The following is a 25,425-nucleotide window of genomic DNA, read 5'->3' as shown; positions in this document are numbered from 1 at the left end:
ATTCACAAAGACATTGTGTTGACCACTTGTCCAGTACTACCAGCCTTACTGGAAAAGTTGACTAATAGTTTCCAGCTGATTCCCAACTTCTAAGCAGACTGCAGGACAAAACAGCTCACTTGCACTCTACCACAAAGGAACAGAGACCCGCAAAAGAATTCCAGGTCAAATTCCCTGGATGCAAGTGAGGTGAATTATGACAACCATAACACAGGCCCCAGTTACAGTCTGAAAGAAAAAACCAAACCAAACCACCCAAAACAGAAAACCCAACCATGGTGATGACAAACAGCCAAGACAGAAGAAACTGCACAGACCCACAGGGCCTCCTGCAGAAGCAGCTTGGAAGCACATGCCAGGAGGGCTGCTTAGGCACCTGGGGTGCAAAAGTTGACAGATTAAAGTTACAAATGATGCAGTCAGAAAAGAAATGTGTTTCAGAGCCTAAGCTGAGGAAAGCTTTACCAGACAGCAGATGAGCACTACTGGTCATACAGGTCCTCACAGGCCTTTTTATGGGCACACTGTCACTCTGAGGATGATATTGAAGACTAAGGCCACAGTTGCCCTGGCTCCCTTCCTGCCCTCAGGTCATCTTCATGTGTCATCTCCAGCACTGTAGTGGCAGAAACCTCCCCACAATTTTGAATGAAGGGATGGGGCCTTCCGTCTCCATATTTCCCCAATCAGCAATTTTTTTTCCTTGGTTCCAGGTTTCAGTTTTATTTTCTTTCACATTCTCTGCAGAACCAAAGCTCAGTGTGAGATACTCAGCCCAGCTCAGAGATACTCCTCAGTGGAGCAGATGAGTGCCCAGCAAGATAAAGTAGATGGACTGGGAGCATAAATGAGCTTTAGGTCTGCTCCTGCAGCTCCACAGGACATCCTAGCGAGTTTCTGCTGAGGCTGCAAGGATGAACCTGCTGGTTTTGCATTTATTCCCTTGCCAGCTTATAACGAATCCTCAGAGCCCGCTGTGCAGTGGATGACTTCAAAATATGTGGGAACTTCAAGCAACAACAAAAAGCTGTGGCATCACAGCTATTTATTTATTTTAAATTAAAGGCAGGCTCAGAGTAGATTATTACATAAAATAGACAAGGTCTGTCTCCTTAAGAAAAAAATGTATTTTACACAGTTTTGTCTTTTTTAAAAAATCCAACATACAAAAACTGCTGGAAAGACCCTTAAGGCTTATCTCTACAGCTTTACCACCATGGTGTTGTTTACTCTTTCACAAAGCTATTTGTATTGAAATTCTGTCGTATCAATTTATTAAATATGGTTTGAGGCTGTGGAATATATGCTTATGTGATGCACTTGAAGTTACAGCTTCAGTTTATGGAAGTAATTTCCATCCCAGAGCTGTATTCTACACACTGCTTTAGAATTCTTATGAAATTCTTATGAAATCTTATGAAATGAGAAAATTGACTTCATATAACTGCACATTTCAAATTCATTTCCTAGCTCTACTCCATCACACTAGGGCTTTTCACTATCAAGTCTCCATTCTATTTTCAAATTTTCCACTCATTTCCCATGAGAATTTAAACAACTGGCTGAGAACCAATTATTTTAAAAAAAATTCATTGATTTTAGATGTGCTAATTTTTGGTGATTGTCTTGTGTGGGGTCGGGGGGGTATTTTTTCTGTTTGTTTGTTGGTTTTTAACCTTGGTGTGACTCAAAACTAACCTGCTTCAAAGGGAATCCATATTTCCTGACTCTTATTGTTCTTCCCTTCTGCACACACACTGGAAAAAAATGGTGTTGAGATTCAGGAGGTCATGAACATCTGAGCATTACTAATGTATTACATAAAGCAGAAAACTTGATAATAAAGAAGAGATATTCACCCTATCTAGTTAGCTTTAGTAATTGGTCTCTACATCTGAGAAATTTAATTAGGCTAGTACATGTTGTCCTACTGCAGAGCCTTCATCTCACCACCACAAGGTCTTCTTCAATGATGGCTTCATCCCATCACCACCTAAGGCATTGAGATTCTCTAGAAGTCTCTCTTAAGAAGTTGCTAGAAATCGTATTTCTCATGAAGGGCCAGAGAAATCTGTGGTTATTCACGGTCTCTTCTTATAGAAGAGCAAGAAGGCATCAAACAATACCATCAAACTACAGGTTCAGAGATATTTTTTTATACAAGAGTCACTGTAAAGAACTCCTTGCCTTGTATGTTACTACTTTGAATATGGAGTTTAAAAGCATTTAACAAACAGGGGAAAAAATATTCTGAAGGATATTAAATGCAATGATTGAAGCTAGTAGGTCTCTGAGCTGCAAACTGCTGGCAGCAGGAAGCACTGTCGCTGCTTGCTTGCCTATCTCCATTTTTCCCTAGGCATCTGCTGTTGGCCACGGTGAGAACAGGACACTAGAATAAATGGTCTGATCTAATTAAAGCCACACAGACATATCCAAGCAGTAAAATTATCAAGCTACCTGAGACACAAGAGAAGGTAGGATACAAAGAGCCACTTGGTTGGCAGAATACAAAGAAACCTCAAATTAGTTCAAGTTTCTCACGTTTTTCATACTGTTTCTTGCTGTGGGGTTCTCCACAGGCATCTTTAGCATCAGTGCTCCAGGGCCAATTCATCGCAGAGCCGAGGCATGTGCCAGGGGATCTTACCACACAGTTTGTGCAGAAACCAGAATTCTGCAACTACCAAGTAGTGGCTTGTAACAAGATCCCCTAAAAAGGCAAAAGTATGTTCTAATAGTTTATAAAGCACTGAAACAGCATCAGGAACGACTCAAGTAGCTGCACATCATGGAATTGATTCTTAATTCCAACACAAGACTGCACTTTCTCTACAGTGAGCTTTGCACTGAGGTGGTTATTATTCACAGGGGAACTAGATTTCCTAACAGCAGAGGACTGGGAATGAAGTAGTGGAATCTCTGAGATTTCTTCACTTTCAGATTCTTCCTTTCCAAGCTGTGGAACAGGGGAAAACAAGTCGTAGGGTGGGTGGAGGGAGGACAGAATAGAGTCATCTTGACCAGCCAAACCCTGCTGACAAAGCCAAATATCATCTAGCATCAATTATTGGCCAAAAAGCCCTATACGGACCCGAGTGTGTTCTGTAATTGAGATACATGTAGTTCCACCCACAGCAACTAGGCAAAAATGCTGAAATAAGCTCAAACATGGTACAGATAGCGCTACAGAAATAGCACCCCTGACACACTGAAACATGTATGAATGACTTTAGATGAACAGGCTGTAAAGTCATAGATGAAAGCGTGCTTTTGCAATTCCAAACTGTTTGGATGTAACACCACTGTTAACGCAAGGCTGTCCAGAAGGAAATTTAAAGCTAGATTAAAAAGCAGCTATATCTTCCAGAGTTTTTTTCTATATATTCACACACAGAGAACACCTAAATAAACTAGGATGCCTCTCAAACTTCTGCTCATGGGGGAACACTCTGGCCATGAAAGGTCTTTACAGAAAAGAGGCTGACTATGAACTGTCGCTGAAAAGAGTAGCAAGGCATAAACATCAATTGGAACAATAGCATAAAACCCTTCACACACTCTCTACTACTAATGTGTTTACACATAGCCAGCTAACAGCACTTACAGGATTGATGTATGTTTCCCTCAGATAAACAGTCAAGACAAAACTGATGTCTCGCAAGCTTGCGAAGCTAGAAACTAAGATGCAACGCTTCTTGAAAGATGCTTAACACATGTAAGAACTGAACGCCTTTCCAAAGTGCTGAAGCACAGCACAGAAAAAGCGTGCGTCATTCAGTTAAGTCCCCATCCCCGTGCCAGATCTGTCTGAAACCCCATGCTAACACCTGACAACGCTTCTGAACTGAGTCTTGCTAAGCATAAACACAGCAGGCTTTTCTTGGTGTCTAATGAACGTGAGATCTGTCTGCAAAAAATACCACAGAACATCTTTTTCCTTTTTATGCAGAAATACACCCTTTATTTGTAGAAAGGAGATTTGATAACACTCTACAAATGAGCCGAGCACCTCCAGGGTTCACAGATACAGCAAACCCTTTCAAAATCCAAACACCCACATAGAAGGGGTTGCACCACAACACAGATGAGGGTCCTTCAAGGGTCTGGGAACCACTGTGGTGGTAAAGCTTTATGTTCAAACATGAACATTTGTCATGGTTTAACCCCAGTTGTCAACTAAGTTCCACACAGCTACTCACTCACCCTCCCCCAGTTGGGATGGGGGAGAGAATTGGAAGAGTAAAAGTGAGAAAACTCGTGGGTTGAGATAACGACAGCTTAATAGGTAAAGCGAAAGCCATGCACACAAGCAAAGCAAAACAAGGAATTAATTCACCACTTCCCATGGCAGGCAGGTGTGCAGCCATCTCCAGGAAAGCCAGGATTCATCATGCCTAACCATTACTTGGAAAGACAAAATACTGTAACTCTGAACATCCCCCCCTTCCTTCTTCTTCCCCCAACTTTATATGCTGAGCATGACATCATATGATCTGGATATCCCTTGGGTCAGTTGGGGTCAGCTGTCCCAGCTGTGTCCCCCCGCAACTTCTTGTGCACCCCCAGCTCACTCGCTGGCGGGGTGGGGTGAAGAGCAGAAAAGGCCGTGACTCTGTGTGAGCACTGCTCAGCAGTAACAAAAACACCCCTGTGTTATCAACACTGTTTCCAGCACAAATCCAGAACACAGCCCCATACTAGCTACTATGAGGAAAATTAACTCTACCCCAGCCCAAACCAGAACAATATTGCATTATTTTGCCTGGCCTTGCTGAAGTTGCCTCTGTGATTAGATGAGCAAGAGTCTACTGTGTCCACATAAAGCATGAAACAATGAGCTTAAACCACTGATGAAGAGACAGTTGTGAAGCAAGACAGAATTAACTTTTCAAACTCCCTCTGAACTTGGCTTATTAACTCCGGAACACCAATTACCTGATTGCTGAACACCAAGATACTTCCCTTGACAAGCATCTTTTTTGGAAGGATAGTGAACTACTATTTGAAACACTTATTCTGGGGTTGATGAAGTACTACTTTTTGGAGGCTCATCAGCCTACTTGCCTCGTATTTGGGACCTCCTCCACGCAGATATCTCTATGGAAACCTTTTGTATGTACTTTCCAATCACACAAACTCTGTAGGTGTTGCAGGTAGGAGGGCATTTTCATCAACTGGCCAAAAACACCCAAGAGTACTGGCGATCACCAGAAGCTGTGGAGTTCTAAGCAACCCTGTTCCAGAAAGCAAACTTCATAAATGGGTTCTAATTCTTCATTCCTCTTTGAAAGAGCTGCCCACTTTAGATGAGAAGCAGCAAGCAACATACTCTAAACTGTAACTAGTTAGTGCAAACCAATAAAGAATCCAAGATTTAAAAGACATTATTATGGAACGAAATATTTTAAATAATAACGTTTGAAAACTAAAAGGATCAATGTAATTGTATAAAGTTATCTGCAATTAGTTTCTCAGCTTTCATATTAATAATCATTGTGAAAGACTAGTCCACGAGAAAAGTACTGTCCTGGGCCAATGAACAACTTTCCACTTGGAAATGCTGAGCAAATGCATTAACCATTTGTGGATTAACCATATGCGTTGCCATTCACAGCACCAGAATTATGAGCTCCTGGCATATGTCAATCATTCTTATTGAGCTTGGCTATGCCAATCAATATAGTCAGGGGAAAAACAAATAGACAAGCTTTCAGGGTCACAAATTCTTCTTCAAATACTGGAAATTTTTGTTTTCTCTAGACCACTTAACCAAGCTATAATTTGTGAGTTTAGTGCCGCATGATTCACCAACGTTGAAGTAGCCCACAAGAAATATAATTTTCAAAGAATTCCTTAAAACTGTGGGTGGGAAATCCCTGTTTGTTGCGCAAAAGGTCTTCAACTCTTTGACTCTGGTGGGTACTAATGTAAAAATCAGCAAGCAGCTGTCATACAGACCACACAGGATTTACACCGAAAAGGTGCAGGCACAGAGGTCTGGGGAAGCAGAGCCATACTGACACTCAAAGAGGTCAGTGTACTTTTTCATGTTCTAAGCTTTTAGCCACTACTTTGTAAGTCTTACTAAAGCAAGATGCTGTCACACAAAAAAGAAAAAAAAAAAAAAGAAGAGAGTAATTAATAATTTGCACATCCTATTCCAAAGCAACATAAAGGGGACACAACAGCACAACTGAGGTACATCATCAAGAACAGTAAGGTTACGTGAAGTGCATTTGTATATTTTGTATTTTAAGAATAGAATTAGATATAGATTCTGCTCCAAAAAAAAATTCTGCTTCTGTCCAGAAGTGGTTCGTATGGGGATTCATACACCAGTCCGTAAGTAGAAAGCATGTAACAAAAGAAATGAGGCCCTGGGGTCATCATTGATGGAAAAAAACCCTCAAAACCCCAAAGAAAACAAACAACCACAACACACCCCCCAAAAAAACCCCAGTATGAATGAAGTCTCCTTAGCTGAAAAAATTGAAATAGTAAGGTGAAATGAGACTACAGGTAAGCTGTAAATCAGTTGCAGAACTAGAACCCTAGTCTGTACTTTGAGATTTAAAGAAAATCTTGGTAAGAAAAACTAAATCATACTTTTGTTAATATCAGTTTCATAACAAATTATATTAAAAACAAGTGTAGGGGAATAATTAAATAAATATGTAACAGCTGCTGATTATCAAAAGCTGTAATTACCAATACTGTATTTAACTGAAAACCCATGATGTCTCTCAATAAACTTCTGCAGCAGTCAGTCCTATTTATAGGGTTGGTGATTCCGGGATTGGCCATTTGGGACTTACGATGGGTCACAGACCATACCCCGTAAGCAGACCGACTGTTTTGAAGGATAAGAGTTTAGTAGTGAGCATGCAGATCTTACAGCTGGCCTCGGTGGCAAAGAATGGTCTTGGGTATGTTTAATTTGTTAGTATAGATACTGCCTACGTCTGATGTACGTCATTTGGAGTTTTTTGAGTTTTTACATCAGCAGGAATCCAGTACAACACAACATTCAAAGTAGCTCCATGCACAAAAAGTGTTGACTGAGGTGTTCCCATGAGACAGGAACTCAAGCTGTAAAGCCTGTATTAAGCAACCGTAACCAGATTATGAATGCAAACATTTAATTACAACATTGAGACTAGCTCACATGGCAAAGCAGCCCATCAGCTGCATCAGTGGTTTTAAACAAGCATCAGGATGTACTTGTCAGTTAAGAGCCCAAGGAAGGCTGCTAGTGATCACAAACAGTTGAGATCTGGCAGATGACCTGGATGTTGAGATGGGCAATACATCATATCTGATTTTGATTGTAGAGGTCAAGCTACAACCTTCCTGGATATCACACACACAAAAACCTTTAGCTACTTTCAAGAAGCTTATGGCCACCATTTCCCCGTATGTTATTATCTACAATACCTACGCTTTAAAATTGTTAAAGGGTTACAAACACCTCTTTTAACACCATCATATCACCAAAATCTGATGAAGCACAGTGAAGACAAACAGGTATTTCTAACAGAAAATCCTCAATGCAAATCAGATGTTTTCCTAAAGTGTTTCTAGATGTATCAGGAAGCTCAGTAAACTGTGGACAATTGAAGCAGTTATATGCTCATATCCAGTGAATGAATTTATTTGTGGCAAAAAGCATGTGGATTAAAAAATGGTTTCTGTCTTCTTCCCTTGGTAGCTGAATAGGTTGCCAGATGAATAGAAAAATCTCACAAATCTTAAACTTGACTGTAAATTCTCGCCACTTTTTAAGTCCTCAAAGGGCAAGAGAGAGGTCTATTCATTCTACCTTTCCTTTCCTGAGATATATCAGTAAAGTTTAAAAGAACGATCCTCTTCTCGACTTCAAAGTGGCACAACATACCTGTACTAATCTGCTGCAAATTCAGAGCTACTGACACAGAATGGAGAGGCAAAGTACACTGTGCTGCAGCTATAGGGTATTTTATATCTGTAAACTGTATTGTGCAGACCTCACTCCCCCACTGTAAAGGATCAGTTTTAATTTTATTCATTTTGAGAGGTTAATTTTTGCTTAAAGATGTACAACAGTAAACTAACTGGAAACAAAAATATTTTATACAAGATTTCAGAAACAGAAATACCACCTACTTCTACAATGTCTTCTAAAAAGTCAGGTTCAAGGCCTGTTTCACTGCTTGCTCATCCTGTTCACCCTCAAAAGCCCTCTGGGAGCATTACAAGGATGATGAGGCTGCTATGACTGAGGGAAGGTCTGAAGTGCAGTTTGTGCTCCGCAGTACACTCAAGTATATGTCTATCTCCTGTGGGGCAGCAGATCACTGTGAGGTTCAGATGCCTGCTTCTCTCATCCTTTTTTCAGTGACCTGATGCCAACAGACAAGACCACACATTTCTTCCTGAAAGGGTCTGCACAAGGGTCTTTCAATTTCACAAACAAGATGAAGTTCGGCTGCTTACCAGGATAAATGGACAGACAGAACCAGGACCTGGCTTCCTCCAAGACAGCCCAAGTACAGTACAGACACAGGCAACAGACCAAATTGCTTTTGCTATCACTCTTCATTTTATTATAGGACAGAGATTTTGCTTCTCATCTCCTTATCTTGTACTCCCAATGGTAAAACAACCTCTTACTGTTATACTAAAATCCCTGTCTGACATGTATGACATATTCAAAATTAGGTTATATTAATAGCATGAAATGTTTCACACTTTTCTCAAAAGTGTTACAGATTATCCACAGAAAACACCTTCAGGCTTGAAGCTATGAGTGCACTTCCCAAGCATTTCTATTCATGATCTACATCCAATATTCATAAAAGGAGAGCTCTAAAAAAGATGGCTTGTGCGAATACATCCAGAAGATACTATTCAAAACTCAGCACCTGAAAGCTATTTATTGCTTTTAATGTTTTTAATTGTAAAATACAGAAGTGCACAAAATAATGTGTTAATACAAAGTAAACACATCATTTGTCCACCACCAGAATACACAAACTGAAGTATGAATTTGTAGCTGCTAAGAAGCACCATAAATTAACTGATGCCCACCTAACAAATTGGTACATGATAAGACATATTCAGTCTCTTAACTTCAGTGTTTAACATATGATAAGGATATGCCTTTGAACATTCTCTGAAAGTCATCATACACTGAGAGTTCGGAGTGACTTTAGCATGATGTAGAAGATGTTGATGTTTTGCAGATGGCAGTAGCAATGTCTCTTCCTGCAGGAAAATCAGAAGGTTTTCATTTCAGAGAACAGCAGGGGTGAATTAGGACTCGGAATAAAGAGGTTAGATTCTGACACAAATCATGGTCTAGGCACATGCATGTGCTTGCTTATTGGGGGAAAAAAAAAGGCAAGAACTAAACAACAGCAGTTCCAGACAAATTACATGTAAAGCTCTACTTTGATGAGCAGCCAAATTATACTGAAGTTGCTCAAATCCTATACTGTTGGGGATGTATATTTTGTACCTGTCAAAATCTTACTTCAGACTAAAACATTGTGATAAGTGCAGAGGAGTGCCCCTGCAGTTGCACATTTTAAATTAGCTTATTACATGTAAGTTTATAGAATCAGGTACCTCCCTGTTCCATTATGCTGGCCTCAATCAAAATTTCCGCATAAAAGTTGTCCTGATGCTTCTCCAAGCCTTTTTCTCCCCAGACAAAAGAAAACAGTTCTGCAAAGCTTGAGGTTACCTGAATAACTTAAAGACATAAAAAAAAAAAAAATTAGGTTTTTTCCAAAAACCAACAACTTCTAAACTACGTTTATGTTGGAACAGCATTGCTAAGACTCAGCTTGAAGCAAACATTCTAGGTTTATTTTTGTCCTCATTGAAAATCCATGCCTTGGAGTATTTTTTAGACAGATCTGGTCATCTACATTCATATTATTCGCAAATTTTTCTACCACTGAATTTTCCCACCAGATCTCAGAATTTGTGCATAATCCTGAACCTGCTATAAGGTATGAGTCTTTCTGTATGAATCAAGGAGATAGGATTCCACTTCCTGACTGTAAGCACTGCATCTAAGGACCCATAGGATCAAAACCCAAACATTTACACAATGTTGCCTATCTCAGTTTTGCTTGCAAAGGCGTCGGGTATGTAGAAGAGAGACCAAGTTTGCCATGGCTGCGGGGTTTTATTCCTTTTGTCATACCCTACAGGCAATACTCACTATGCTCTTTGTTAACGTTACACTTTGCTTGTTTTCCCTAACTTTCCAAACCTAGGAATGAGGGAGTTGGGACAAGGGAATTGTAAACCAGAATAGCAAATGTATCAGAATATGTACACATTTGCAGCACAACAAAGTGAACCAAAATTTAATATCTAACTGTCTGGGGAGAAGAGGTTTGCTCTCCATGGCTTGGAGACAGACCCTGGCTCCAAACACCCTTAATCTGTCTATTTAATCAATCATACTTCAATCAAACTGCTCAGTTTCTGCACAGTACATGGGAAGGACAGGTCAAACTCCTACACTAGCATTAGGTGGGTCTAAACCCACCACTAATATAAGGGTCTGGCATACTCCTTCAGGACTTTTCTTTCCTTTCACCCACTACTCTTCTGGTCCTCCTTTTTTAAAGGAAGAAAGTGATTCAATGAAAAAATTCCATGTGACCTCAGTAATGCAAAGCTGAGAGCAAATTTATACATTTAAAAGTCTTAACAACCTGAAGTGACTGTGTCACTTCATGGGGTATTTATTTCTTGTTTTTCTTCTCATTTATTTAATAAAGCACATACCAACTGGAGACATTATAAGCTGTCTGAACCTCATCCTGCAAGTTCCATTTCATTTTTGCAGTTGATTTTCTTCTGTCTGGTACTCAGTAACACACATATATTATTGTTTTTAAATTTTGCTTCTCTTCCCTCTGAATGCAGAGCAGAAGTGCATCACCATTTGTTTACAACCCAGCTGTGCTCCTATAAAGCCACTCCTCAGATAGGCTTTGCCCAGAAGGCACTCATAGTCTTATAGCAGTGGGATACTAAATCAAAAACCTATGCCCTAGTTCAGTAAAGCACTTTCTTAAACAATATGAAGCCAATAAGGCTATAACTCTGAATACTTTACTGGAAAGGGCTGTAATTACTCATTTGTTTCCCATCAAATTCAATCTGCTTTGGATCTACTCCTAGACATTTTCTGGAAGGTGTAATTAAATAAAATAAGAGGAAAGTCAGGCCAATAATATCTTGATTTCTAAGAAATCACTGGTTGTAGCATCTGTCCAATCAGATGCTTAAGCAGCAGCCATGGGGGGACCACACATCACACCCAGATCCCTGCCCATGCGTAAGTATTTACCCTATTTTGGTTCTCCCTTTGAATTATTACTTTAATAATGTAGACAAGGTAATTACCTCAAGTTTACAGGTATTGGCATCTGTAAATTATACACAGTGTGACTGGAAGTTCTGAACTGTTACATAATAAAACCAGAAATTTTAAGTGATTAACTAAGCATATTAATGGAAAAAATTCAGCAAACTCTGGTAAACAGAATTAAAAGAAAATTCCTAGAACAGCTGTTTATTAATTCTCACTTCTTTTGCACACTGCTTTTGGGAAATATTTCACAAAATGCTTTCCATTTTATAAAACAATGCATAGCTGATGGCATGTATGGGATATAGCAGTTGATATCACATGTGTTTCTATCAGGCTGTGGTTGAGATCATTGTTAGTGCAGAAAAAAGATGCTTTGATATGACAACTGAGCAAACAGGTGTGCTGGCTGAATGGTTAGGGAATTGATTTTGAGAGACTCATGTTCTTGGTCTGCCATAAGTGTCCCATATTACCTTGGGCAATCTAAATTCAGTGCCCCACTGAAGCAACAATAACTATTTCTCAGAAAAGTGCTCCAAAATTAAATGTGAAATATAATATGCCAACATGATGTCCATGACTGCCTGATCCTTTCCGAATGCATGTCAGTGATTCAGAAACTGCCCTCCATAACTATTTGATAAGAAACACAACAGAGATCAAAAGTGTTAGAAGTAACACAGTGAGCGTGTTAGGACTCTAATAGCTTGAACTTCAATGCCTGAATGAATCTCATTAAAGAAAAGCAGAAGCTGAATGATACGTGCCTTGAAAGTCATAGTATGTGCTGAATGCCTCCAAGAATTAGGAATAAGAAATAATAAACCACAAGTATTTCTCCCAGTCATGTTGTTTTCTTTTCTTTTCTTTCCAAGTCTCGATGTTCAAACTCAACAGTTCCTATATTTTGCCACAATCTGGAAGCCACAGCCAGGGATGATGTGTCTAACCACAATCTCACTGGACTGAAAGAGTAATGTGTCTCCACTTCAGGCTCAAATTGGAGAAAATTCTAAACCTAAGTGGTGCATTCTAGATAATGAAGGTGTTTCTTAATTTGTAGAGCAATAAATAAGTACCTTTACAACTTCTAGTTCTTCACCTCATATTTGTCAGATGAATTACCAAACATGTATACAGATGTTCTCTCTATACAGTGATCTTTGAGATCTACTCTCTCACATACCAGTATCTCAAGGCACACCCTCTGTTTCCACCTAGATCTTTTACTGGTGAAAAATGTAAGGACTCTGGCCATTGCCCCAGGATTTCTGGAAGTCCAGAAGCTGGCTCAGAACTGCAGTCTTACATGCAGAGTTATGTGCAAGTGGACCGTAAATCCAGTGCATCCAAAAGTTGATGCCTCTGCATATGACAGACTATATGTAAAGCATATGCTGGATGCCCATAAATCCCAGATATATGGCCCATCTCATCCAGAATGGAGATGAGGAATATCTGCAATCACAAAGTAACATGCATCCAGATGGTCCCACCACCGTGTGCACTGAAGGTCTGGAAACTCTCACTAGAGGCTCCTCAGCCCAAGAGCCTCACCTCTCCCAGCAGCATTCTTCTGTATGGACAGGAAAAAGCAATGCTGCCTCAAAGTTAAGGTTGAAAGGTCTTAAAAGACATAAAGCATTCCCCATAGTATGAAATTACTATAAACCTGAAATTACTACAAACCTGAAAGGGAAGAGGCTCACAGGACTTCAAGCAAATTTGGTTTGGGCCCAAAATCAGTGTTCAATGCAATCAGCTCAGAGTTTGAGAAAAATTTTGCAACACTAGGAAAATTAAAACCAGTGGTGAACTGACCAAGTGACTGTTTTATCAACAAGACTGAAGTTTGTGCCTCCTACAAGGGCACTTGATACAGTACTACAGTTCAGAGATTATATTATGAATGTGCCCAGCAAAGACATTAAGAAAGACTTGAGAACAGTTTCAGCTGTTCATCTCTTCCTAGTAGAACTAACCACGTTCACTGCTTTTCTTCCCTACTCCAACACTGTGGAACATTTAAGGTCCTGTGAGCTGCTTTATTTATTCTCTGACAAAAAATAAAAAGTTAAAAGAATCCACTTTACTGAATTTGCTATTCCTTAAGAACTACTAATTGAAAACTTCTTGCTCTGTTTTACAAATTGTAGTGCAAATATTATGATTCTGTAAGTCAAACAAGACTAATGTCGCTCTTTCCCTGCAGGAAATCTTAATAAATGCTACAAGGGTTTCCAGCTTTGCAGGAAGTGAAACTGCTGGACTCTCATACACTTTTATATTTGGCTTCAGTGGGAAACTCATTTTGCAACTCCACCAAATACCAGTTACATACCTACAAGCAAAGCAGTCCAGCTGCCAGTCAAAAGGACATTTGAACTTGCAGAAAAACCTGAAAGGCACTTGTACAAAACAAGGAGATCTGGTTACAGTTGCACTCTCAGTGCCAAATCCATTAAAGCTTATCTTTCAATTGAAATTAACCTTTAAAAAGTGGCCAACCCCAAACCTATTTTCCAGCAGCAGCCAGAGCCTTGCTGCTGCTTTCCAGCACCTTTGCATCACCCCTTTTCTATTTATATGAGAAATGATTTCGTTATAAGATAACTTCAAATACAATTAACATGTTAATCCAAAACAATTACTTGCCTTTAGGGAGAGTGGTCCAGTTTCAGCAAGCATCAGTCATGCATTCATTCCTGTTTCATAATCCCAATCACCCTTGACCAGTGGACATTTGGAAGGTCACAATTCAAAGGCACTTTTGTAAGTTTTATTACACTACTACAAGAACTCTCCAGGGCAGCTTCAACCTCTCCAACGTATCTCACTTAGTGCCCTCGTTTTTCCTCTAGCAGCTGCTGTGAAGAAGTCCAGCCCTGCTTATCTGCATGCCAGAGGACAGCTTTTTGGCATTGGAAAGGCATCACTGAGTTGGTTGCTCCAAAGCTCATAAGGAAGATGAATGAGCTTGGACAGATACTGCTAAAATAAAGAGTACTAAAAAGTACTGTTGATTTTTGGGACACACAGCTATGGAAGCAGCTGGAGCCTTCATGTGATTCTCTACCAATAGGAACTGATGATATTGGCAAATTCAATTTTTGCTTTGAGATTTTGGCTTTAACAAATAATAAGCACAATTTTTCACATACGTTTCCATTTTAATTACGATGTATTAACAGAGCAAGATGGTGAAATTTCACACTATACTACCATTAATCTTCTCCTTTTGTGATCAAATGTTCTTACATCTTGAATGGTGCAGTTGCTTATTCCTAAATTCAAAAGAGGCTTGATGAAGTTGATTGAAATGAGGGGGAAAGCCTCCCAGTGGCTTAAGCCTATGCTGCATCTTAGAAACCAAAGAGCAATGCTCAGGGACACCTCTGTGCTGTTGCAAACATTTTTTTTCCCTTAGATGTAAGACAGTAAAAGCTGCTGGCATCAGCACATGGAGTGAAAGGTATGTCCCACATGACTCCTTCTAATAAATACTACTGCACATCACAACCTGGGCAAGTTACCAAACCTAAGAGGAATCTGTTGCATGTGTGCAATGAGAAACAAGTCCCAGTGGTACGTGCACCAAAAACCCTCCAAACTTGAGGGGAAAAAAATCATTCTATTACCTTCGACAAGTAAGTTTGTGTTTGCATGTGACTTGACAAGCTTGTAAGACACCATTGTAAGCAAATGCACTAGTGAGCATAAAGACACCACAGAACGAAGCTGTTCTGCATTACCATCAGCACGAACTTACGCTTGGAAAGTTTTCTGTAGATGCATCTACCTGGAGCACATGGTCACATTTATCATTGCTTTCCATCACTTTCACCCACCAAGCCAATGCATCTGCTAGGCATTGGGGGAAGAGAGAAGTTTTCAATTCTTCTTCCCAACATCCTCATCAGTTCAAATACTTTGAGATCCTCTTGCACAAACTGTGTCTCTCAGACAGAAACCACCTGAACTGCTAAACTATTCTAGTACAAATGCCCTTCATGTTCCTGCAACTATTGCACAACTCTTTCTCTTCCCTACAAGAGTGTCTGCTGGAATTCAGACTTCGTGCACACTGCACTAGCACAAATGGTCTGCTCTCCTAGCAGTTTTTTGTTTTGTTTTTTTTTAAATTTCAAATCAATGGGAGACACAATACATTTTTAGATTATATTTAGTTTTTTCCACCAGATTCAGACTCAACACTTCAGCAAGTAGTTTTTGTTATTTGGCTCATTTTATGGCTAGATTTAGAAACCTTTTTACAGTATTTGCAGAGAGAAGGGCCTTGTCCCTCCAATAATTGTGATCAAGGGATCTGATTTACAGATGCAGTTGTTTCATTCCAGCAATTAGCTATAGACACAACTGACAGCATGAAGACATCTAATTCCCTGTGAGGTAGGAAATGGCTAACAGGCAGAGGTTTTGGGTTTGGGTGGTTTTATTGTTTATTGGACCAACTGATCAAGTTGGGATTAAAAAAAAAAAAAAAAAAGAGTTGTTAGAAGAAGAGCTATGAAAATGAAAACACCTGGTTTTAATTCCTCCCCCCCCCCCACCCCTTAATCAGTTGGCCCAGTAAAACATATTATCTCTCCCTCCAACCCCTGCTGTGTTTACATGCTTAGACCATCCTGACAACAGAAACTTCAGGATCTGGACACTTCCCAAAATGACAGGATTTGGCATGTATAATCTCTTCTCTCAATTCTAAATAATCATAGCTAAAACTACCTGCAGGTTTAACATCAAACCCTTCAAATGAAGACTAAATGGAGTTTAATTGTTTCCATAATGAATTAAACCACTAGGCAAAGTGACAAATCCATTAGCCAAGCCAAAGAGTTAAAGTTCAAGATGTCTTGTTCAGGAGGACATAGCACTGCTGTACTTGAAATTACTAATTCCTTCCTATGTTGAGAAACACAGTAAAGCCCTAACTACATGTTTTATGAGGCTGAATAGAGCTAATCCATATGGACATACTACAAAACAGACTTATCACTTTATAAGCTAGACATGCAAATAAAAATTGCTCTGAGATGTGGAGCTAACCTATTTTGAGGTTAAATTACAGAAATTTACTGAAAATCTGTTTTGGTTCCATGTGTTGAAAAAGGATACATGTGCAACAGAGAGCTGCAAAGAGAAGTGGAGCAGGAAACGGTGATATGCGGAAAAGTTTTGAATTGGCGTTATTTTCTTTGTCAGAACCATAGTCTGCTCAGTTTATGTCTGAGTTTTGTGTTTGGCAGCTGCAGAACTATAAAAAGCTTTGACATTTAAAGCATTTTGAAAAGAAAGATATTGTATTAGGCTGACAATACATAAGTCATTTATCAAAATGTCATGTTGTTTGGGGAGAGAGATAGCAAGTGTCACCCCTGGGCCTCAAAGAGGAGGTTAAAAATTAAAAACACGCTCATCATCTCTACTAGAGCACATTATAAGCTCAAATTAGTCAAGTTTGCTGTTGTGATAAGCCTTCTATTGAAAGAGAGGGAGTTATAGCACAGTGTTTATTCTCCCCCAAGTATCAAGGCCTGTCTGACCTGCTCACAACAGCTCTAAAGCTAAGCCTGTCCCAAAAGAATTTATTTGGGTGAATGCTACAATAGCCCTTTCAAGGTTTGGTAGCAGGTCCAGAAAAATAAGTAACAGTCAGAGGAAAAGCAAGAGACAAAGCAAAAACTGTTTTTTCAACCTGACTTGTCTCCTAGGTTTTGCCAGTCTAAGAATTTCTGGATCCAGAACCCCAAGGATAATTAAAATAACCATTTGCCTCTTAGCTCCCTGCTCCCTTGGTAAAAAAAAAAAAAAAACAACAAACCAACCAAAACCAACCAAAAAACCCCCCAAACCAAACAACAAAGCAGAACAATCTGTACTCCTGCATGGCATTTAATCAGAGACAAGTACAGGCAAGGCTTCTCCTGTGCAGGGCAGCATCCAGCTTTCAGCTAGAGCAGGCATGTGTATTGGCAGTTCCAACATCAAACTCCAGGCCCTAACTCTGCAAGGGGCTTGGCGCTGGAAATGCCTGGGTGCTGTCTGCATGGGGGCACGTGCTGGTGGTGGCACTCTTTGAAGTGGAGAAGGAGTAAAACACTGAAACCCCAGGAGAGCTGCCAAAAGCAGAGGTTTGCACAGTACCTCCCATCAGCCAGGCAAGTTGCAGAGGCAGGAAGGTAAATCATCATCACTTACAGCAAGGCAGAGTAAGAAAACTATCCCAAAGCCCTGGAGGAGCCTAAATATTATAAACAACCACAACTTCCCCTTTCAGCAAGGGGTACCAGTAGAGTGTAGTTATTCATTAAAGACCCACCTTTCCTTTCTCAGCTCTGAATGAATGCCCGTAACAGCAGCTACAGTGCTCTTCTGGAGGTGGCTGCCACAGAAGCTAAAGAGAGATTCAGTTTACATTCTCTTCATCCAAAATCAAGTCAAATGGAACTTGCTCTCGGTCCAGTTTTGTTCAACGAGTGCCAGATCTGACACACCAAAGCCAAAACTTCAGGGGTCAAACCCAGCCACACAGCACTACAAAGCTGCCAGACCCATCTCTAGTGGATGCCCTACTGCATGGCAAATCCATCTGAAATCAAAACCAAGCCACAAACTATTGCTCTTCACTTCATCTTGTGAATTATCACTGCCTTTCCGCAGCTTCAGTTAAATCATCACTAATTCTGATGAGCACCAATGACTCATCTCAACATACAACAGCACACAGTTTCTAACATCAATGACATTGTCATGCTACTTACATGGGGCAAGGCTTGAAGCCACCGAGGTCAGTGAAGACTATTTACAGGACCAGCCCCACATATAATACACTCAGTCTTCCCATTCCCACCAACAGCTACAGTGCTTCCCAAGTCATCAACTGGTTGTTTGCCACACATTTCACTAGATGCAATGAATAGGAATGCTGAACAAGCTGTAACATTCATTCTAACTGCACCAATTTTCACACTATTTATCAAACAGTTTGTGTTACTTAAGTGCAATTCTTATTCAAGTGCCAAAAAAACTTAGTGCACCCTATGAAACAAGAGCTACATTCAGTCTTGGCTGTGTTCTACCAAAACACGCCTGGTGTAAGGATTAGGCTTCTCTAAAAGAAAGGGCATGATAAAAAGAAAGCAACATAGGCAGCTGCCAAACTGATAAATTCCCACAACTTAAAGGTATTTTTATAACAAACTGCTCAAAAACAGAAACAAGCATTTTGGTCCAAACGCAATTTATTTTTATTAATATAGCAAATGCAAACATAAACTCAGCACTTATAAAAGCTGCCCAACCAATACTTCCAAGACCTCTCAATGCATTTACAAATGCTAAAGGCAGAACAAGGACCAACGTATTACAGGGTTAGTAGAACACAGACAGAGGCTGGGTCTGCATCAGCACCCCTCTCACCTTGGCAGCAACAGACTTCCTCTGCACTTCCAAGCTTTTCCACAAGACCTCTACTCTCAAAGCATTAGTGATATCCCAGAGGGGAGAGTGACAGTGTTGGCAAGAGATTATGCAGAGGGACAGGAAAGCAGATGGCCTCCTGATTTGGCTATGATAAGGAAGAGAAACTGGAATCCAAGCTGGGGAAGCAAAGGGACTTTTGCAGGCCGCTGCTAATATCAGAAGCACTGACAGATTTAGTTTGGGCTTAGTTTGCTGACCATGCCATGATAAGTTCTTTGGTACAAAACATTAGGAAATGCCATTGCCAAAAGATACTTTGGACTCACAAAAAATATATGCTTGACATTAACACCAAACAAACAAAAATGAAGCTCCACATGCCAGGATGAGGGCCAAAATGAATCTAATTGAGCAATCATATTTCCAGAACACTACCATGTTTGCCAAAATACTGGGCCAAAGCTCATCTTCTCAGAGTTTGATCTGACTGAAGTCAGTGGTGATACACCTAGGCTTGACTGATGAAATAAAGAACAAGTGAAAACATGAAAACAGCCTGTCTGCTCTGGACACCATCAGAGGCTCATCATAGTGCACAGTGCTCCAGCTCACTCACATGTCTAGAAGAGTTGGAGCATGATTTGTTGAAGAGCTCTCTCTCAGCTGTGGTTTGACTTGGGTCTGAAGCAGCCCATGTGCTGCAGGGTTTCCCCATGAAAATATCTTGTTTGATATCCCTAGAAACATGGGATTCCCACCAGGTCAGTTCATCTACAGGAGCATCCCATCTCCAGCAGCAGCCATAAACCTTAAGAAGAGTAAATAACACAGATAAATAGGATACTCTTCCACTGCACACTCCCATCCTTTCACATTTTCAGTTTGGGGACTTTCTAAGTCAGGTGTGGTTCCATTGTGTTTAGTAACCCTCAGTGGATTTTATTTTTTTTTTTTTAAATGAACTTGTCCAGTCTAAAACTTGTCCCCTAAAACTTGCTTGAATAGTTTTAGGCTCCTGAAAATAAGAGGGGAACCTCCAAACTCTGCCTTCCTCATACTATTACTTTGCAAAACATGAAGAGATAGCAAGTTAACAAATGCTGGGAGTCACACAGCCACTTAAAGCCCTGTGTGTACCTCTGTAGTTGTATGTCTATGCAGACCTAAAGCTAGCCAACCAGAAACTCCAGTTGTAAGAATATAACCTTGTGGATTTAGAGAGGAGATTAACTTTAAAACAGAATCCTGCCTCAATTTGATCTTGCCAGGTGCCATTTCAGACACACTGTTCTTGTGCTCATTACTAATTTTGTTTAAATGTAACCATTTTGTAAATCCAGATAATTTTAGGCATTTCACCACAGTTGCCGAGTACAGCCATGTGCAAGACCATATAATTTTTTTCTCAGCTGCAGTGGCAAATTACTGACACTGTGTTCAAAGAACCCTCAGTTAGCTCAACTCTGATCCCCACAAAGCTGAAGGACAAACAAACTTTCTGCATTTTAATGATGTGTAGGGCAGTACATTACAAAAATGCTGCAGAAACCTACAGCAATTCCTTAAAGTTTCATTCTTACAGATCCAGACTGGTAATTTCATTTTGTTGAGGTTTGCGGTTTTTTTGGTAATTCATGACACATTCCATGAAAAGCAATGGAAAGTATGCATGCACATCAAAAGAGTACAGGGTATTATCTAGATGTACACAGAAGACCCCAAATTCTGATCCCTGCACTCCACCTTGCAGAAAAGTTTAGTGTATTATCTCAGCCCTTCAAATATGGCAATATCCTGCCACTCTGAAAACAAACTGTGACCTCCAGTTCTGCATCTGTTTGTGATGGCAGATCTCCAAGGAGGCAAGATTTATCTCAAAATCAGGACTTCCAGAAAAATGCATGAAGTGCTGTCAACCTTCCAAATGAACAGTGTAGTCAGATGTCACAAACAAAATTACACTCGATTTTGGACAAGACAAGATTTTTGAGTCCCTTCAGGTGTGTGGTCAAACTGGGAATTGTCCAGCTCAGTCTGAGTTTGTTAAAACACAGAGAGGGAACATGAATTTGACGGAGTCCCTGGAAGAACTTGAGAATCATGAACAGCACATCTGATATGAGCAGAATCACACAAATCTTAAGAACTGACAGCAGTGTCAGAGAGAGGACACATGACCTTGACCACACCAAACACAAGGCAACTTTGATAAATAAGGTAGTGGGTAAGAGATGCCCCATCTTTCCTCCCAGGGTCTGAGTGCTGAATTAGCTTTTCACAAGGCTGACACCCCACAGTAAAACAGACTTGTCTCTCAGCAAGTCCAGCACTGCTGCCGCCCTGTCAGCAAGTCACTTACACATGGTCAAAGCTTCTAACAAATTCTCCTGGAATCCACCTTGCACTTGGATCGCCACAGAACAGTCTCACCGGTTCTCTGTAGTTATCTGACATAGTTAAAATTTTCAGGTTTTCCAATTTTGCAGCATTCAAAGTCAGGAAAAGAACTACTTCACGAGGCACTTCATGAAAACATTCAACAAGCTCTTCTTCACTCTCCTCTTATTTCTGAGACTGTTCTGTCAACTAAGAACAAGTGCTACTGCCTTTTAAGACTGCAAGTACCCCTCAGAAGAACGCTGACATTTCCCAAGTCCTGCCCTCGGATTAGACATGGGCTGTAATACTTCACCACGGAAGGAATAACAGTATTTGAATAGTATAGAAACATGCAGTGCACTGAAAGTCTCATCAGCATAGAAGCAGCATAACCGGTTCTGTCTTCAAAGTTCCTCCTACCGTCTGAGGATTTAGGCTATAAGATTTCCTTGCATGTGACTTTCCCAATGTCATACAGAGAGTCTGAGACATAATCAAACCCAGTCTCAGAGCTGGAACGCAGCCTTGTCTTAACTGCAAGACAGCTTTTTCCTCTAAATTTTCCCCAAAATGCCTAGTCAAGCAAGCTCCTATACACAATGCATAGATTGGCTAAATAATTTAAGGACTGGAGATAACTCATTTACAATCCATGCTTAACGCAGTGTTGGCACCCTTGACCAATATTTAGAAATTCAATTCCTTACATCATCAAACAAGCCAGCCAACTTTACAATAGTAAACAATGACCAAAATAAAGAAACAACTGCAAATTTCTTACATCCATCACCAGTTTTTCTATTTGTTTTTTTCTTCTCAGGCAGATTTGGAAAACAGAGGAACTTCTCAGAGGACAGCCTGCTTTTACTGGTATTTAGGGTATTACAGAGGACCTAGCAGCAGCGACTTCTGAGTCTGCTTCTTCTTCAAAGCACCTTCAACCTAGTAAGCAAGCAATGACTTGGATCAATAACCTCAGAACATAAATCTGTCTGTGATTCTGCTGGAGGGACATAGTCTTATTCATTGAATAAATACCAAAGTCTTCATCACTTTTAGACTGACACTTTAAACATCACCCTAAAGCTATAAAACAGTCAGGGCATTGAATAAAGCAGCAAAACACTTGCTGCCCAAAGCCTTGCTTCTGAAAAATTTTTTCAAAGGTTCTTGGAGAGATGTAGGAACTATCCCCTGCAGAACAGCCTTCAACCAGATGAAAGCTTAAAGTAAGATCCACCGCAGAAAAACAGCAATGATGCCATGCCCACATTTAGCTACCAAAGGGGTAAACAGTAATTGCAAGGTGAGGAGAGTACAACAGCTGAAAACCTATTGAGATCCCTAATTTTTACTTACCCCACTGCAGCTTAGCAGACCAAAGGGCCATCGATCATATGCTGACAACATATGAACTGTCTGAAATATCCCATTTGAGTTGAACAGTTCATTCCTTAGATACTACAACAAACTGTTAAGAGCAGCAGAGAAATAGAAGTCTGTTTAGAAAAGTTTGGAAAGAGGGCTTGAGCATTTACTAATGACTAGTTCCCTAGGTACGTAAACAGGCAGTCCTTATCTCTTACCACAGATGCCAGCCATTTCTGTCCTCACTTGGATGTTCTGTAGATGACTACATCAATGAACGTAAGGTCTGTACTGCCGGAGGAACAGAACAACATAAACAGCAAACACCCAGGCTGGAGACCAGCTGGGAGATTTCTCATGGCCAATTAACCATGGCATACTAGAATATATTTTACCTCTAACAGAAGCAGTTTTCCGCCCTTCTCTTCACATGGGCCAAAATTCCATTTAGACTTAAATACTTTATTTCACTGGAAAGGGGGAAAGCACTTCAAAAAAGCCTTGGTTCTGAAAGTTATCAAATGGGACATTCAAAATCTGTAGCCAGATCAATTTAAAATGTGATAGATTCAACTGTGTGCTATTATTGCATTACACTGAGGAAAGGTCAAAGTATTAATTTTTGAGTTCGAACTGATACATGTAAGACTACTAGAAACATTAACTATGTTACTCTTTATAACCCACTGAACACCAAACAAGACACACCTTGAAGAAAAACTCATCAAAACCACTTAATGCTGGTAAATTACTGTTGCTTATGAGATAGCTGGCAATTCCCCTTCTCTTCAAATCAGATTGCTACAAAGTTGTTGCGTATTCAGTAACATCCTGTGTCATCGCCTGCCTTGGTCCTTAAGGGTGCACCTCTATGGATGCTGAAATGGTACCAGGACACGCAAATCCAACACACCGAAGTAAAAATTGCCATCCAAAGAGTCTCCCATCCAGAAGATGACACAGGAGGCTCATATAATGGATAACTACATACCAAGCAGATAATAAATAGTCGCAGACCCATCAACTATCAATATCATGTTTAATAACTGCTTATTTTTAAGGTAATTAATGCATTTGTAGCTATTTCTAGCAATATTAATACAAGAAAATGGAACCCAACATTCTTGAATCTGACATATTCGATCCCAAAATTTGCATCCAGATTATTTTTTTTCCCTTCAAATTATGGAAAGGGACGGAAAAGTAGCATAGGGCTAAGTTACGGGGTGTCATTTTACACACCTCACAGACTTTGTTGAAAACCTTCGTCCTAAAGCTTTTTTTTTTTTTTTTTTTTAGTAATGTTGAGGCTTCTGCAGTATCGTGAATGAATAGATCTTCATCCCAGCAAAACACACTGCTTTGGTAGCGGAACACACATTGCTATGCATATGCTGTGAAAGGAAGCTTTACAACAAGAACCACCTCACACGCTTGTTTTAACACGAAGGTGCAAACGATCAGTTCCATGCCTACGTGCTTAATATAATGCGTACCAAAATACCCCAGGTATTTTCATGATTTCAGGCAAATGGCTTCAGGTCCTAGCCAAAGGCACCTCTGCCCTACCCGGGCTCTCCCAGTGCCACCGCCGTGGCAGCCGCAGCGGACAGACGGACGCCAGATGACCGGCTGTGGAGGAGGCCGCGGATGCCAAATCCGCAGGTGAACACCTATAATTCTCACCCTGGGCTCTGTTCGGGTCAATCCGCGCCTGCTCCCCCAGCATTTCATTCCCTTTTGAAGCAGGGCCACACCGCTGGGGACGGACACAGGCAACGCTACCAACATACTTCCAAGGCGGGACACCTGCCATGGAGGTCAAGCACCTTCCCTCACCCCCCATCCACGCCCCAGCCGCCACCGAGCCCCTCTCCCCTCCTTCTTGCCCAGGCAAATCCCCGGCGGCACCGACCTTGTTGAGGTGGGGGTTCCTGGTGATGTCGTAGCCTCGCTTTTTGACGGCCAGCGCCCTGCCGCGGGTGGCGGGGCTGCCCCCCGCCTGGCAGCTGCGGCCCCGGGGGACGCCGCAGAGAAGCGGCCCCCGGCCGGCCCCCGCCATCCGCAGCAGGCGGCCGCCCGCCCCGCCGCACACCGGCACCATCGCGGCGTCAGCGGACACGGGCGCCCGGCGGGGCGGGAAGGGCGCGGCAAGAGGGCGGGCCGGGCCCGGCCCGGCCCAGCCCAGCCCAGCCCAGCCCAGCCCGGCCCGGCCCAGGTGCGCCCAGCCCGGCCCCTCAGGGCGCGGCGGTCCCCGCCGAAGCGAAAGGAAACCCAGGAAGCAAATCCCGCCCCGACCCCGCGGCCGTGGCGCCTCCTCCGTTACCTGTTAAGGCTCAGCCGGCAGCTGAGGGGAGGGGGGTGCCCGCCGGGGCCCCGCCTCCGCCTGGCACAGCGGGCCCGCCCGCCCGGGCACCCAGGGGCGGCCCCTCCGCCGGCCTGAGGGGAGGGGAGGGGCGGGGAGGGGGTTTGCCCGGCCGGGGCTTCGCCTTCCCGCCACCGCGGGCCCTGAGGGAGCCCCTGGCCCCGCCGCCGCGTTGCGGTCCTCCCTCCTTCAGATCAGTATTTTCTCCGTTCACCTTGACAAAGGGCATCGCGAGGGGAGAGGCTGGGCCCGCGCTGCGGGGAGCGAGGGGCGAGTCGGCCCGGACGCGGGGGTCGGTGCTGCCGCGGGCCCTGGGCAAAGGACGGGACCCCCCCAGAACGTGGAGGGGGAATAAAGCTGCTCGGAGGAGCCGTTAGTGCTGGGGAAGCGCTTTGAGAGGGTGGTCAGATATCATCGCTCTTCTGGAGCACGAGCAGCTGTAGAGAGTTCGGCATTTCAATCTACCTGCAGTCTGTATGTTCTCTATATA

General features: G+C 41.7%; 1 protein-coding gene across 3 annotated transcripts in view; it reads right to left on the bottom strand.

The window, feature by feature from the left end:
- Positions 1–24,815, bottom strand: part of ME3 (malic enzyme 3) — a 129,137-nt gene extending 104,322 nt beyond the window's left edge. The window contains exon 1 of one of the 3 annotated variants that reach the window (XM_074860310.1): positions 24,486–24,815. In XM_074860310.1, coding sequence (XP_074716411.1) covers positions 24,486–24,674 — 189 coding nt within the window. In that variant the 5' untranslated portion in view covers positions 24,675–24,815. Of the gene's footprint in view, positions 1–21,983; positions 22,120–22,561; positions 22,628–24,485 lie in introns of those variants that run through there. The other 2 variants (XM_074860312.1, XM_074860313.1) reach the window with 2 other exon arrangements.
- Between the last annotated feature and the right edge of the window lie 610 nt (positions 24,816–25,425).

This window comes from Strix uralensis, chromosome 2 (genome assembly GCF_047716275.1).
Source record: "Strix uralensis isolate ZFMK-TIS-50842 chromosome 2, bStrUra1, whole genome shotgun sequence".
Lineage (NCBI taxonomy): Eukaryota > Metazoa > Chordata > Aves > Strigiformes > Strigidae > Strix > Strix uralensis.
This window is presented reverse-complemented; position numbering and strand designations above follow the sequence as displayed.